At 49.8% G+C, this 16607-nt stretch overlaps 1 protein-coding gene across 3 annotated transcripts; it reads right to left on the bottom strand.

The window, feature by feature from the left end:
- Positions 1-2488: 2488 nt before the first annotated feature.
- Positions 2489-15934, bottom strand: LOC116232308 (uncharacterized). Of its 3 annotated transcripts, none has more exons than XM_031598568.2 (6): positions 15493-15933; positions 9161-9372; positions 8582-8668; positions 8110-8157; positions 5071-5158; positions 2489-3072 (listed from the first exon to the last, which is right to left on the bottom strand). In XM_031598568.2, the coding sequence occupies exons 2-6, from the start codon at positions 9248-9250 to the stop codon at positions 2987-2989; spliced, it is 399 nt and encodes a 132-aa protein (XP_031454428.1). In that variant the 5' UTR covers positions 9251-9372; positions 15493-15933; the 3' UTR covers positions 2489-2986. The 3 variants fall into 3 exon arrangements, with proteins under 3 accessions (XP_031454428.1, XP_090004022.1, XP_031454429.1); XM_031598569.2 differs by lacking the exon at positions 2489-3072 and adding an exon at positions 3123-3677 and having other exon boundaries at positions 15493-15934; XM_090147896.1 differs by lacking the exon at positions 15493-15933 and having other exon boundaries at positions 9161-15436.
- Between the last annotated feature and the right edge of the window lie 673 nt (positions 15935-16607).

The following is a 16607-nucleotide window of genomic DNA, read 5'->3' on the forward strand; positions in this document are numbered from 1 at the left end:
TACAGAGTCAATTCCCCGCTTCTTTCAAAGTCTGAAGGAAACATTGAAGGCTTCAGACGGCCAGCTCTGCAGTCAGCCACCTCCATGTGGCATAGACAAAAGCTGTAGAGAATTCTAAGTGCATAGGTGAAGCAGAATTAACCTGTATCCTGATCAAGCCATTCACAAGGTGCTGGAAGATAAACAGTAGGCACAACACTTGAGTTTAGGCAGGGAGGTTTTCCTCGCATCATTCATGCTGGTTACTGTTTTCTTATAGGTCTGTGGGTGCTCCTGAGTACCTGTATCATATTTTATAATGCTTGGCACTCTGGTTCAGATACAGAAACAAGTGTGCCTAGTGATGTGAGTGTGTGCTGAGGCTGTGAAACACAGAAGAGGCAGAGCAGATGCCTGAGGTACTTGAAGTTTTATACCTTTATTAAAAATAAACTCCAAGGTTCATTTGCAAATTGTCAACTCTTTTTATGCCTACATCCAAACAGAACCATTTATGAGAATCTTAAAACTTTGCTGGATAACAGATCTCTCATCTGCACTGTTCTCATCCAACTGCAGTGACCTGTTTATGATTCAGACCCAAACTGTCCAAGCTTAGAAATACTGGAAAGGCATTTACTTAGAGGTAGGATTTGGCTGCGTTGACAATGCGACTAGCTATGGCAGAAAGAAAGTGTTGGTCATTTCAAATAAGAAAATCCAGGGTGAGATTCTTCTCTCTGAAGAAGACTGGAATTCTGCCTGCCTGCCTTTTGTAGACTTTCATTCTAAGTCTCTGCATAAAAGTGGAAGCTGAAGTTATGGATTGGGATTTTGACTATGTGCAGAGTAGCCCAAAACAGCACGGAATTCTGCTTGCTCTAAAGCAATTACATTTTCAGAGACTCCTGTTTTCTCCCATTGTTTCCCAGCTGAGAGGTAGTAAATGCTACATTTTTTGTTTCCAAGAGAAGGAGTACTTAAATTCCCGATGGAATGCTACTGATCTGATCCCAGAGCATTTACTATCTGGCTGAGGCAGTTTCCATCCCTGCACCACGTCACAGCTATGAAAAGTTTGCCTGGTTTTCATAGGAAAAGCTCAAGTCGTACAGATGCCAAACCAAATCCATTTAGAGAAGCTGAGATTTCAGTTCCACATGGTCGCAGTTATTGCTCTCAGGTAATAGGGCTCAGTGAAATACGCAGTACAGTCTTGAAAGAAAAATACTAAATCTGTCTAAATTACCAATCAGGCAAAGAAGTTGGTAAGATACGTTGATCACTGGAGTGCCCTTTGAACGCAGACATGAACTGCAGATGAATTCATGTCCTCTGAGGAAGACCAGTTCCCTGCCCTGAACTCAGACGAGCAGTCAGCAGGGACAGACTTAACACAAATGCTGTCCCAGCTGATGTGAGCAGGCAGCAGGAGGCAGTCATACTTCCACACCCAGCAGTCTGCCTCATCCTGCGGGTTCAGGTCACCCCCTGTGATGCACCTGATCCTCGATTTCCCTGGTATGGGGCAGGGGAGGCACAGAGTTCTCTGATGGGGTTTTCTGCCCAAACCACCAAACTGCATACTACTGCTAGGGCAAACCTGAGAGCACAGTCAGCAGGGTCAGGCCCCTGGTTGCTGCTGAATGGGGCACACTGGACAAAGTGACCGAGAGAGAAAAAAAAATGTTTTTTTTTTTTTTCTATTCTCTCCCCAGTCAGCCCTTCCTCTTAACTCTTATGCCTGCAGACGTTTTCTTGTATTAAATACATACCTGCTAAGGAAACAGACACGATGAAAGGATAATAAATGAGCTCAATACATACCTCCATTTCATGGGTTTCTGCTATGAGCTGCCATAAATTTAAAGCCAATTATGTTCTGTTTAAATATTTAACACTGTAGAGCTAGCCAATTTTACATCCTGTCAAAGATAATTGAAACACCCAATTTATTCCTCTAATAGGCAGGCAGAGCATCCACCAGATAGAAAATACCGTCAGGATTTCGCTGTTTGCAAGGGGATAAGAGAAATATCCCCATTCCTCAGAATGTAGCAAGATGCTCTTTGATACTGGAAGCATGAGCTGACGTGTGCTGCTGGCTGCTAGGTAGCAGCCAGCTTTTATTTGCACAGCTGCAACACTAGAGGACCCCACAGAGCACATTATGCATGCAGGTGCAACAGTAATTTCAGTTGTATCCCGAAGCTCTGCAAAGCAGCAGCCGTTGAATCACTTTGGTTCTTTACAGGCACTCCTTGGAAGTGATGAAATCCAGTGGCTATAACTAAGCTTTGTAAACATGTTCATGAAAATTGCTAATAAATTCAGGGCTGTGCCACGAGGCAACAGCGAGGTATGGAAGATGGCCCTGAGCTGCTAACACCAGGAGAAACATTTCAGAGTCAACCCCTGAGGTCTGGGGTGTGAGCTTTCCTCTGAAGCATCCAAGTCGCTGACCACTGGAGCGACAACTGTAGGTAAGCTGGAAATGCCATCAAGTTGGTTTTTGGGTTTTTTTTTTTTTTTTTTTTTTTCCTCCTTTGTGGTATGGTGAGGGAAGAACTCTGTCTTTCAGATGCAGTCCCTATGAGCAAATCAACAAAATTTAATTCCTGGACTACACCGTCATGTACCAGAGGTGGTATGATGCAAGACCAGTGGTTAGCTATGCAGATTGGTTGTATCTGTATATAACTGAGACAACACTATCACCCTATGGAACTATCACTACCTGTGGCAGCACAAGGCACTGTGTCACCATAGCACTGTTAAAAAGGATTAATATCCTCAAAAAATCTACTACAAACTGAGAAAGGCATCTCCCTGAGAAGGTATCTGTTGTTTTGTCCCTTAAGTCTGCGTGGATGTTTGGGGTAAGCCAGCAGACAACAGAGGGGAAAGCACAGCCAAAATCACCACAAAGAACAATTTGAAATAGGACAGTAGGAGTGCTGCTTGCTTTCCTGTCCTCTGGCTCCAGCAGGACACGAGAGGCAGCACACTACTGAGCTGCGGCGGCGATGCTGCTCAGAGACCTCCGAACAGCAGAGGCTTTGCTGGGCTTGAAACTGTCTTTTCCAGTGATGCCTATAGGGAAAGATGATGGGAGACAGACAGTTAGAGCTCTACTCAAAAGCCCTATTGCAGAGCCAGAACAACGTTAAAAGGCAGTGAGGACCTGTTCCCAAGCACTTCAAAGAACTTCTCAGCAGCATTTCCATGCTGCTGTGCTGGCTTCAGGCTGATGCCCGACATGAATGGCAGCCCCTGGCAGTGTGCCTCTGAATGAGGCTATTGAGAGCCTCTGAGCTACAGTCTGCATGGAATTCCCTGGCTTCTGCTATGCAAACACACATGGGAAAATCAGAGCTGGATGCCCAGCTGCAAAGGCCATGGGAAAAATAAAAGCCTAGCTCTAAAGCAGCTCTTCTTTCTTTGCTGCTCCAAGGCAGGCTTGTAAGTTTTGCACATTTCTCATTCAGCTCTTCCTGCTTCTTTATTCTCCCCAGAAAGGCCTGACTGAAATGCAGGGAGGTGGTCATTGTTTATTTTGGAAATTCTTTTTAATGCTGCAGACATGAAGTTGGGACAAATGCCTTTCCCACTGAGAGCTGTGCAGGACCAGTCTGCAGGACAAGGAGGCACACGGCTCCTCCGGGCCCTCCCACAGCAGGGGGGTCAAAGCCCCTCACCTGAAAGGAAAAAGCAAACTGATCAACCCCACAAAAGCTAGAAGCTCTGTCTGTACCCAGAACAGAAGATCATGCTGCAGGCTCCTGGTAGCAGATCTCATGGCAGCATGAGGAGCAGTGATAAGTTAAGCCCAGACCCACAGAGACCACAGAGGTGCTGCTCCAGCACATCTGGTCCTACCTCAGTGCAACAGGAGGGAAACACTGCTCACCCAGCTGCCCTCGAGCCTGCCCAGACTGCGGGAAGAAGGAACATTCACACAGGCTGTGGATTTGGGTCATGCCCAAGCACTGTTGGAAGGTGCTGGGGGTGAGCTCACCGCCCACAGCCCCACTGCTGTCAGTGCACAGCTGGGTGGCAGGAAGCGATACAGGAGTGGGAGCCCCAGAGGAAGCTGAGCTGAGCAGCTGAGGCCAACTGCTTCAGTTTTATCACACTGCATTTCCAGGGACTCTGTAAGAACCTGGGGTTGGTTCGCCCGCCCCGTGTCGGTTGGCTCACTTCTCACACACTGTGCAGCAGCATAACGGCAGCGGGACAGGGAGCAGCTGTGCTGACCACATGGCAAAGCAAGACAACATCTGCCTCTCCTGGGCTGCTGGCTCTCTGCTACCTCCCACTCAGGGGAAAGCACATAATGAATCATCTCCTGTGATGCTCCCTGGAGGTAGGGCTCAGCTGTGTGCAGGTTTTGCTGGCCCTTAGCTCAGGGCAGCCCTCAACGGCACAGACTGCATTGAATTTGTACTTCCCCATGGCTGCAATGCAACTGGGGCTCTGCATGGTGCATCTGTGTGTTCCCATGACAGTGACACAGTTATTTGTCACCTCATCTCAGAGCAGCTCACACAGCTGAGCCCTGCCCAGAAGCGTGCCAGTGTCGTGACTGCTGTGCTGCTGATGCATGAGCATCTCCCACGGTGCTGCCACAGAGCACAGCTTGGAAGGAAAGATCACAAGTACCAGAAACAGACTGGGACAAATCTGTAACACAAGCATATCTCAAACGCTGAGGGCTCTTCATAGTTTTAGGTAAGGTAAGACCTTCATGTAGAAAGTGAGAGCCTGCTATCTTAACACAGCCTGAAGATTTCACTCACCTGTACTGCAGCGGCAGCCATCACCACAGATAAATTTATCTTAATAAGAAGTCATATAGAGACTTTGCCCATCCCCTGCTTTCTGCCTCCCCTTCTGCTCAAGTAGTCACCACCAAATCAGATGGCAGAAACATGTTTCCCTCCTGTGTTCCTGGAGCCCTTCCAAACAGCAGTTGGTCAGATCTGCAGAAGGATTGCAGCCAGTGCTGCAGCTGTGGGGACACGCGTGTGCTTTGCTAGGAGTGTGGTTCCACAGTGAGCCCTGGGGGATCCTGGTTGTCTAATTTCTAACCTTGCTTGGCAGGCACTGGGTTCACATCCATGTCACCGCTTCCCTGAGGGCCACCTTCCTGAGATGCTCCTTGTGTCACCAGCTGAGGCTGTGAGGAGATACACCAGAACAAAAACACCCATGTGGCGTCAGTACCAGGAGACAAAATTGCAAATGCACAAAGTAGATGCAAAGCACGGTGCTTTCAATCAGTGCTATTTACACCAGGCTGTGCAGTGCTGGAAGTGTGCCCACTTGCCATCGCTTCCTACAGCCTAATGGTCAGCAACCCTGCACATAGCAGGGGGGTTGGAACTAGATGATCATTGTCATCCTTTTCAACCCAGGCCATTCCATGTTTCTATGTTTCTAATGCACACGAGAGCAGGCAGCAGTGTATGGTGTCCTCATACAACCACAGCAGGCTCTGAGTGATGCCTGAGTCCATCCTGAGCCACTGCATGTCTGACATGTGAGACCTTGAAAAGCCTCCCCAGTATGGAGAACTGTTTTTTCAGCCTGGAAAACACCTCTGATATTTCAGGACAGTTTTCTGTCCTGAAATGCAAAGCATTTTGTTCTCTGAAAATTCAAAACCAAAGGTCTGCTCCACTTCTTCTGTATTGGTTCCCCTTACCCTGAAAAAACACTCTTCAGGTATTAAATGAATTTTAAACTGAGGCACCACAATGTTTCATTAACCAAAGTGAGAGCAAAACATTCTGAAGCACCATGACAAAAGAGGTAGCGCAGAAAAAGTTTCATCTTCAGTACATTGGCATGCATCAAAGGACAAAGGTTTTTATGACAGATTGCTCTGCATGTCTTCGTGTGCAGCAATGCCTTACGTTACAGCTCTGGCACTTAGCTCCATGAATTCAGCCCCTCCTAAGCCCAGAATGGCAGCTACTGCTGTCTGTAACAGCAGGGAATGGCTGGCAGAGTGCTGCCTGTCCAACGGTACCCTTAAGAGATGTCAGGTGCTGGGAAGGACTTCAGCACACAGTGGATGCTTGCAGGCTGGGCACCCCAAGCACTGCTCTGCAAAACCCACTGTGAGCAGGGGTTGGCACCAATGGAGCTCCAGTGGTCCCTTCCAACCCTAAGTACCCTATGGTTCTGAAAAGGAAAAGGAGCACAGGAACACACACAGTCCCTCACTGCCACCACCAGACAGCTCTACCAGCAGGTGTTATACAAACAGGCTCTGAAACCCCTCCCCAGACTGATGGAGCATGTACTTCACTTCTTTGCTTACCAGAACTCTACAGTAACAGAACTCCATGGCCACAGCCTCCCTGCCACAGTTCAGCTTGCATCACAGTGATAGCAGAAGCGAGGACTGAATTTATCCCTCCCACAGAGCTTCGATGCCTACTCTGTCCCCTACCAGGCTGGGAGCAGAACTGCACTGCTGCACTTCTGAAGGCAAAACCTGCCTGTTTCAGACTGGCTGATGAATGACAGAAACTCCCTGCCAGCTCCTCCACGATCATTTGGCCTCTGCCTTTGCGTGTACCCCCTGGAGTTCACAGCTACCCACACAGGACACATTGGTTTATACCATTGTTCAAGACAGGGTGCTAGTCCTGCACTCCACCAGTTTAAGAAATAAACCAAGTTATTCTATCCTGCATTCCCTTAGAAACTCAGAGCCCTCTGTGTTCCTGCACATAGCTCCATTCTGCATTCTCCTGGTGCCTGGGCACCTTCCACTAAGGCTCAGTGCTGCCTCAGCTGAGGCCTCCTTCCTCTCTCCTCCCAATTTCTGCCTCCCCTTCAGCACGCAGCCAGGTCAAATCCTACCTGCAGATGGCTCTCTCTCTCTTACCCAGTCTCAAATTCATTAATACCCAGGCTGCTCCCAAGCAACCTGCAAAGCCCTGACTGGTCCCTGGGAAGGACCAAAACCAGCCCCGGACTGCTGGTCTGCATGCAGCCACCCAAATACCAGCCTCTATCTTGGCTTTTACGCAGTGAGTGCATACTGCCTGGTGTTGCTCCACGCTCATCACTGCTTCTCTTTAGCACTAACACTCTTCTCCTGATGTTTTCTCCCACATGAGCTGTAAGTTAAAATAGCTCCTAATGGTCAGCTTTTGTGCTTCCTGAAATCCCCACATTTGCCTCAGAAGTCTGAAATTCTGCTGTAAAGCAATTTATAACTTCTGGTGTGTTGGAGACTGCTTGGACTCCAGCGAGTGGACTCCACAAAGCACTGACAAACCTCTCATTTACAAGAAGGTTTCAGACCACAAAGCCTTCAGGGAACACCTCTCTGTTTATCTTTATAGTGATACCTTCAATCCACGCGACCTGGGGAACAAGAGGCATGGCTTCTGACTGCACACCTCTGGATTGCTGCAGTTAGCACACAGTGTGGCTTCAGCTGCAATTCTTTGTAGTAACAACTGTGCAATAAATGGAACAGTCTGGGATTTGTGTGGCTTTGTTTGTGTTTTGTTTTGGTTTATAAATCACCTGCAAAGATAGATCCCCATCCATTACTTATTTGTAGGACTGAATATCTCTATTGATTATAAGTGTGGGGTTTTTTTTTGGTTTTTTTTTGTTTTTTTTTTTTCAAGCCTTCACCTTCCAGCTACCGATTCTCACAAATCTTTTGCTGGCTGCAGAGAAGAGCCTCCTGCTGGCTGCACTCACCGTTTTGTCACCAAATTTCCCTGTTTTGCTTAATTCTATGTTTCTTGTTCTAAAACAGACATGCTGAGCAATCACCGCAGTGTTTCAGGACTCCTGGGATGACAGCCCCTGTGCCTGAGAATGGAATCTGTACCCTGGCCTCCCAGCCCAGGAAAGTTCTGTGATGGACTGACACGTCCTGAGCACAGCAGCTCTCCCAGCCTGCTATGGGAGCTGAGCTGCGGGGCTGGGGCACTGAAAGGGCACTCAGATCTTCCCGCACACATGAGACCATCAGGCCAGTTCAGCTCTGTGTCACTGCAGAGAGATTGAGAAGAATAAACACAGCAGAACCTCTCACTACCACCCAAAGGTCTGTGCCTGGAAGAGAGGAGGACGACAGAGCACTGCACTCACCCACTTGCGGGGCCTTCCTCGTGGCCTCTTCCCAGCAGGAGGTTCTACCTACATTGAAAACAACAGATACATTTTCATCTCTCACATCCGCTGGGCACCGCCGTTAATACACCTCACTAGGCCGAAGTGGACTCTGCACGACGATCTTGCAGGACAAGCAGAATGAGCCAAAGCTGGGGGAAGAGGAGAGCTGGGGAGGAAGCGCCCACGAATTGCACTAATTGTCACTACATGGAAACCACACAGCACGAAAACCAGCAGGAAGCGCCGAGCAGGGAGCAGCAGCACAGGAGGGCTGGGGGAGTTTGGACAAAGGCCGCAGTAACTGCTGGGTCTAACGGCAGCAGCTGAAGGTGAACCAAAATAGGAGCAGCCTTCCCATGGCCATCAAGATAAATCTCCCCACTTGTCCCTCTCGTACAGCCAGCATCTCTCCTTCCCTTGGTAAAGCACACAAGCCATTCACTGTTACCATTTGTCCAGTTACACTGATCACTTTCTTGCTTCCTTTCGGCCTTCCTCGTGGCTTTTTCTCCGGCAGTGGGCCCACAGCCTCCTCCTGCAATAAAGAGGAAATTCAGCAGGGTCACACCTGACAAACCTATCTGCTTGTTTCTGCTTTTCCTGATGCTGAAACACATGAGAAGATGGGCAGAAATACCCCTAATTCCATTTGTGTTTTGGCTTGGGGAAATGGATGATTGGATCCCAACCACAGCATCTGGAACAGGGTGAGAACAGCCTGTGAGTGCCTTCCTACCAACTACTGGTGCAGAGGCAGAGGGCTGTGACACCTGAAAGCCTCCAGACTGCAGCAGAGACCTGAGCAGCTCCTCCCATTCCACTCCCTGGTCTGAGCAGCTTTCCACGTGGACACCATACACCTCTAACACCAGTGGCTGATACCTCAGGGCACGTGTGCTGCTGCTTTCCTGAACAGCCTTAGTACTTACTACACAAAACCTTGGCTTCCCTTGCTCTTTGCTGCCTATAGATCCTACCAGGTTAACACTGGGCACCCCAGGCAGCTCCATGGATGATATGCACTCACCTGTGGCTGTTTCTTTGGTCTTCCCCTCTTTCTCTTCAGGCCTTCAGTCAGTGAGGAGGGACCAGGGTTCTCCGGCCTCTCACTGCTCATCTTGGCACTTCACACAGTTTCCAGACAATAATCCAACAGCTTATTTTCCCATGGAATAGTAAAAAGAACTTGCCTCCTCTTTTCTACCCAATCTTGTTAAAGATTCTCCTCTACCTGCAGAGCTGGAGAGAGAGAATCAGGTGTGACAGCTTGCAATAGTTTTTATCAGCTGGGAGAGCCTGGGACTCAGCAGACATTTGGAAGCACAAGTGTGCTGTATAAATGTTAATGAACTGTTCTCTTACACGGCCCATTCCTTGGCTTTCCAGGGTTTTTAGCTAAAGGAAGTGATTGCTACAGGTGAGTGAATGTGTTGATGTCTGCATCTACCCTTCTCTCTTGCTAGCCAGATTTATCCAGGCTGGCAAAAAAGATGTCTTCATCTCTCTGAAATCCCCTCTTTGTAGGCTTCCTTGGTCTGGGGAGGAAGCAGCTGGGGGGGCAGAGCAGCAGTGGGGAAGTCATAACCACCACAGTCAAGAGTAAAACTTCAGTTAGAGCTCCTGTATTATCAGATACCACAGCAAAGAGCACCTTACACTGGAATGTATTAGGGTACAAACTGTCCAAGAAGTGAATTTGGCTTTGGAACTGCCTCCCCAGTTTGTTCCCTGTCTCTGGTTCAATAGGCACCATGTGGACCACAGGAGTGATGAGCTGACACAGCGCAGAGCACTGAGCCTCTGGTCCCGCACAAGGCTCGCTACCTGCTAGTCACCCAGGCCTGGATCTTGCTTTGATCCTGAGTGCTAGTTGGTCTGACACAAGTTCTGTATTAGCAGGATCACCAGTCCCCATGCTCCCCTTAGTGCCCACTTTGGTTGGAATGAGCCTTGAACTGACTTCTTTGTTCCCAGAAATAATCAAGATCATAAGCTGTTGAGAGTACATAGGAAACCAATGACTTTCCTTGCTTCTTGAGGTTTCTCCTCTGGCACTGCTGCTGGGAAGACAGCAGGCTGACTGCAGGCCTCCACAGCCTCACACCCAGAGCAGGTGTCAGAGGGAAGGAACCATGAGCAGAAGCTCAGCTGGGACAGCACGGGATGCGGGGTCATTTCTCTTCCTTGCATGTGAGGCAAACCCCAGCCAGGAAGGTGAGTACAGCTGCCAGTTTGCTGATCGGCTTGGACAAGGCACGTGGCCTCCCCCAGGACTTTGTTCTCCTTGCACAAGAGGAGGAAGGAGCTGGCAGTGCTGGATGAATCCTCTGCTCTGTGACTCTCACTGCAAAATAAATAGCTGGTAACTGCATTGCTGGGAAAACAGCATCCTTGCTTGCTAAGGAAAGCAGAGGTATAAATATGCCCGGTACAAAATACTTGCCTTCTCCTCTCACCTAGGGGTTGCAAATCCAGTCTGACTTGCCTTTAGAAGCTCTTCTATTCCCCATTTACAGCTGTTTGCTCCACCTGTGTGGTTTCTCCTTTCTTCCTTTAACAATGAGAGGTAACAACAACATCCCTAAGCAGCTCTGTCAGGTTTTTGCCTTGAGTGTTGCTGAGCGCTCTGTCCCTCCAGCAGGCTGTACCTGAGGTGATAATGGCAGTGTGGCTGTAAGGGCACAGCAGCCCCTTGTAGAACAGTGTGCCCGTTTTCAAAGCGATGCTGGAGAGCAGGAGCTAATTCCAGTTCCCAGCTACCTACTGAACGCCCTGGCAGTCCTCTGCACGCGCTGCTGTGGCCCAGCTTGCAGGTGCTGCTGCACGCTGAGTGCTTCTATCAGAACTCTGATCAGAGGCTGATGGAAAGACAGAGCTCAGCTCAGGGCTCAGGCTGCATCTGGAGGGCAGGCGGTTAGGAAAAAAACATGTCTTTGTACTTGCAAGCCACACACGGTTGCTACCAAGTCCCCGAGAGATAAACATGAAACACATTGGCAGTCTCTTTCAGAGAGAAGCTGTGCTTTAACAAACTGTTACTAGAGCTTTGTAGATTGATCAGATGTTCACTTTACAATGACAAGAGGGACTTAATTGAGGTGATAACAAATATTCTGCCCTCCGGTCCAGCTACTCTTCCCTTTCCAGGCATTTTCTGCTCAGAACTGTACCTCCACTGGCCCTGTGGGGTGTCTGATGCCTGGTGAGCCCCAGCCTGCCCCAGTGCCTGCAGGAAGGCAGTGGGTGTTGCCAGAGCAGGTAAGCACGGCCAGATTCCTGCCAGGAGGTGAGCTGCTCTGGCAGCATGGCTTCTGCCTCAGAACGCAGTCTCTGGAAAGCAGGTTGGTGCCTCTTTGGATTCAGGTCATAATGTTAGCATGGAAAAGTTATGCTGGAAACGTAAACACGTCCTTGAGAAATATATGCGCCTTTTTCCCCCCATTTATCCAAGTATCACCAAAGCATAAGGGATGGGATGAATGATGGGGTATGGCGGGCACTGTCAAAGATAACACATGTACCTACGCCTGGGTGATAGAAGTCTGCCCTCCTATCAGCACAGCACAGTTAAGCATTTTTGTTATTTATTCTTCTGCGTTGTCTGCTTGGTCACATCACAGGGGACACGCAGAACCTGACACCACCTCCTGCAGAGGAAGCAGGAGATCTTCCAGCCCTCGTTCTCTATTCCTGAGAAACGCGTGTGGTCGTGACAGGCACTACAGCCATTGCTCTTACTGACACAGCCTCTCTTGTGAGCTTCCTGTAGCTGAAACCTGCATTAAATCAAGGTCTTACATAGACAGTAATCAAGTGGGAGCAACCACTGCGTACAGAAGTCATTTTTCCCCAGATGCAAAGAAAGCCACTTCTTGCAAGATGATCATTTTCTACATCTTGCCAGACGGACGTGCTCTGCAATGCCTCTCACATGCCTGGCAGGCTCTCTGCAGCCAGGAGGGCACGCAAGCACGCAGACTGCTGGGAGGCAGCTGAGTCTTTGTGCATCCTTCCCATCACCCACCAAAGGCACGCGCTTCTCGAACCTGGTCTGAAAGGAAAGCGCTAGCAGAACTATACAAGCATCACTCCTTTGAGCTTTTGTAGGGCTTACAAGACCCAACAGAGAGGAGGGTACAAAGCAAAAGCAGACATCGCAGTTCTACTTCAGGCTTTGTAACAACAGCTTCCCAGAGAGAAAAACAAATCAATACCATCTCTCACTGCACACCAAAAGTCAAGGATGCTTTCTAGGGTTGCTGTGCTCAGTGCTGGGAGCATCCAGTGGTGTTGACTTCCTTCCTGCACATCCAGGAGGGCCACAAAACCCACCCACAGGACTGTGAGCTCCAGGTGACCTTTACCTCAGCCGTACATGCATTCTGAAAATGACGCAGATGGGTGACTTTGTTTTTGGCCTTTGCTGTGCTGTGGAGCCCTCACCTGAAGCAAAGCATCTCATGTCCCTGATCTCATGTCCCAGCAGAGCTGCATGGCCTAGCGCTTCCCATTCACCTTGCAGATGAGCTGTAGGAAGGCAGTTTTTTCCCCACAGCAGAGTTCTCAGGGCAGAAAAGCCCCTCCTGATGGCAATGCAGCTGGAGCAACACGTGGCACTGAGTACTGTCCCCGAGGGGCTTTTCCCTTTCCATAGACTTCAGAGTGAGCCTTGGGAACTGGGTGCTGACTTGGAGAGGCAAATCATGCTAGAACCCATCCCTGTTGCTTCCCCGGGGAGGCTAAATGTTGTGTTACATCTCTGGGAGAAATGCAGCACGACACGGGGTGCTGGGGGTTTAGCACCATGCCTCAACCTGCAATAGGCAGCAGGCATTGCCAGCAGACCTAGCTGCAGTGCCCACGTACAAAACACAATGTTTTTCTCCAAGAGGAATGGGAGTTATGCTTATGATTATGAGAGAGCCCTCATTATAGCCTTAGCACTGCTGCTGTCTCTGAAATAACAGGAAAAAATACCTGCAAAGCACAGCTGTCATGTGTGACAAAACAAAGCCAGCGGGCTCCACAGACATGAACATGGTCCCTCTCAATCCCCCCCTGCAAGGGGTGGGAAGATGTGGCCCAAGCCCTGCATCAGACAGAAGAGGAGAAAAGGCATCTACAGGAGGGAATTAAGAAATCAGGGCAGAAAAAAACCTTCCATCTCAGCGAGATTGCAGGAATGATCTGCACTCGTGTTATAAGAAATCACTTTCACCTTCCAAGAAATCAAATGCTCACATCTTTGCAGAGCTCACCCGGGGCAAGAAGTCCTGCAGTTTGTCATGCTACCCCATGGAGTTCACCATCCGAGAAGCAGGGCAGCACACTGCAGCACCTCCCTGGGGAGGAGCGGGGGCAGCGGCCCTCTGGCAGGCACCCCTTCCTTATCTGGCAGATTCTTCTGTGGAAATGAGGAAGTTCTGGGCCACTAAATCAAGCTTGTGGCAAAAGCAGGTTAACTGTCACAGCCTTATGAATCACATCACAGGCATAAATAACATCTCTAGATGCTTTCCCTCCCTCAGCTTTGGGCGGCTGGTCTATAACTTCTTTGGTCTTATGCTCTCAAGACCAATTTAGCATCATTCATTCTTGCACCACAGCCCTTCAGCAGCAGAATTTCTCTCCTCCATTTGGAGACCACTCTACCAGATTTATTTTAACATGTGGGTCAGATCTCCTCCATCTTGTGAGGCTGATTCCGTGCAGGTGATCATTTCTCCTGAGCATGCTGGTTGTCATTTATGGCTTTTCCAACTTGAGCTCAACACTTGTGAATATGATAAGATTCTTACAGGTCTATAAGAACAGCCTGACTCAACTATCTGAGAAGCAAGGCTGAAGAACATTCAGCAAGGGAAAAAAAATTAAACTAATCAGTGCCTGTGTATGTTAATAGGAAGAACTTTCAACCCAGTTCAATTAGCAAGCCAACCTCCAGGAGATCCCTACTGGTAGAACAGCCAGCTCAGAAAACAAAGCATTTAAGCTCACAGAGGACTATAGATAGAGGATCTGTACAGATTTCCATGCTTCACATCACTGCTAGAGACCAGCTCAAGGCATGAACAGGAACTTGTGCATTTCTGCCTGCAGTCACATTTCCGACTTCATTTCAGAACTCTGCATAACCCGAATGAAAGTGCCTCCATGCGTTTCAGTTCCCCATCCACAAAATGGTGCGTAGCTCCCGACTGCTCAGTGTGCTGAGGCCAAAGGAAAGAACCTGAGTGGGGCAGGAGAGAGCATATGCAGCCAGCTGGGCCAGGTCCTTAGCCTGTGAGTTCCTATCCACTAGGAGACAGAGCCAGATGCACGCACAGCTACCGGGGAGAAGAGCTGCTGGTGACAGTTTCAGGCAATGATGTGGACATGAACAGTCTCTGTTCCCTATTTCCCATATTCTCAGTATCCATATTCAGCACAAGAGGCCTTTGTGAAAGGCCCCACATTTGGTAACAGTGCCTGCCAACCCATTTCACTGCCTAGATACTTGAGATACCCTGAGAGGCATCTTGCTTGCCTTAATCCATACCACCTGCTGCACCATGGTCCCATTCACAGTGGCCAGCACAGGACTCTCCTAGTGGGTTACCAGGCAGCCCCATGCTGCTGAGCACCAGGACATGTCCCACTGGGACCAAGCTGGAGCTCCTGCCCCAGACACAGGGCGCTGCTGAGTGCAGGGCAGGGCTGCCCACCACTCTGCCCTGAGCCCCACAGCACCTCTCCCCACCGCAGGGCCCAGCTCACATCTCCATCCAAGGAATGTGCACCAACATCAGGACATCAAGTCTTGAGGTCAAGCGGAAGGTCTCAGATCCTCCTTCAAAATCATCAAGCCACACGGTAACATTTAACGCGTCTGTTCAACCTGCAGACATCCCACCACTACACATTAGGAACATGTAAAGATTCTGCCCTCAGCAATTTGTATGGAGCCCTGGATGTGCACTGAAGGGCTCTCCTGTCTCCTGGTGTCCTTGTCCAGGCTCCACCACCAAAAAGAAATATAAACAGTGGAGAAACACAATGGTATCTGGGGGGAGGGGGAAATAAGAGGATAAAGAGAAATCTGTGGCTACTGAAACAAAATCAAGCCCTCTCTATTTGAGAAGGCATCACGCCTCACTCGCCTGCAGTTGCCTTCATGGTCAGTCCAGCCTCGGGCACCCACAGAACACGACAGTATGCACAGCTCCAGGAAACGGCCCTGTGCCCCCCGCCTGGCACTGGGCAGCCCGAATCCTGGGCCGTACCCGCTCACAGACTCTCTGTTACCAAGAGGTGGATTCCGAACCTCAGCGCACTGCAGACGAGCCCTGCAGAGCAGGCGGTAGGAAAGGGAGAGGTTACCTGGTGAGGAGTTGGCAGCACCAGAGCCGCGGGCAGGAGGCAGAGCCCAGAGCCGGCACCCTGTGCGCAGGCAGGGGCAGCTACACGGATCCTCCGTGCACGCTCATTCCTGGAGTCCCGCAGCGAGCCGAGCGCTCCCAGTTTGTGCTATGGAAAGCAGCGTGAGCACTGCCAGCGCTCCCCTTCTGATGGCAGCCCTGAGCAGTGGCAGAGAGCGAAACCGCGCTGTCCCAGCTGCCTGGAATCACAGGCAGTGACAGAGCAGAAACCCGCAGCCCGACCACCAACAGCCGGCCGCCCAGCGCTGCCCTCACTGAAAGCAAGGCCAGCTGCCGGCTGTGACAGGGGTGAAGGGGACACGTCGTTTCACGAGTTTCCCTCTTTACGGAGGCGTGCAGGAATCACGCTGACCCTGAAAAAGCAAAGAGAAAACCCAACCAGGTGGCGGCCTCAGGAAGGCTTGTGACGACAAAGTCGTTACTGCAAGTGCAAAACGGGTTCGGAGCACTTCTGGTAAGTCACTGATGAAGACGGGAAGCTGAGTTTTCAGTTGAGATTACACACCTTGAGAAAGGAGATGTCGCACGGCTCTTACTCAGGCGCTCTACATTCATGATGTGAACAACCCTCAGAGCTGGGAAAACACCCTCAGGTACCTGTTGTGACCATGTGTCAGACACACATTGGGTCTTCAGCACATCACCATTAGCAAAAGCAGGCAGTTGAGAACTGCAGTGTTCGTGGGAGACCGGGGATCTGATGATGTTTGTAAATATCTGAAGGGAGCTAGGATTGATGAGGCCAGGCTCTTCTCAGTGGTGTGCAGTGATAGGACAAGGAGCAGTAACCTAAAACTTGAACATAGGAAGTTCTGTACTAACATGTAGAAGAGCTTCTTTACATTCAGAGTGGTGGAGCACTAGCATTGTCTGCCTGGAGAGGTGGTGGAATCTCCTTCTGTGGATGTACTCAAGACCCACCTGGACACCGGGCTGTGTGACCAATTGTAGGGAACTGCTTTAGCAGGGGTTGGACTCAGTGATCTCTTCAGGTCCCTTCCAACTCCTGCAATTCTGTGATTCTGTGAGAGCCCAAGACTGTCCAGCAGGAAGTTG

This window comes from Phasianus colchicus, chromosome 11 (assembly GCF_987193195.1).
Source record: "Phasianus colchicus chromosome 11, bPhaCol1.hap1.1, whole genome shotgun sequence".
NCBI lineage: Eukaryota > Metazoa > Chordata > Aves > Galliformes > Phasianidae > Phasianus > Phasianus colchicus.

Coding starts and splice junctions, on each gene's coding strand:
- LOC116232308 (XM_031598568.2), bottom strand. CDS start 9,250: ATGAGCAGTGAGAGGCCGGAGAACCCTGGTCCCTCCTCACTGACTGAA. Junction 8,669..9,160: donor GACCAAAGAAACAGCCACAG/GTGAGTGCATAT, acceptor TCTTTATTGCAG/GAGGAGGCTGTGGGCCCACT. Junction 5,159..8,109: donor GAGGAAGGCCCCGCAAGTGG/GTGAGTGCAGTG, acceptor ATCTCCTCACAG/CCTCAGCTGGTGACACAAGG.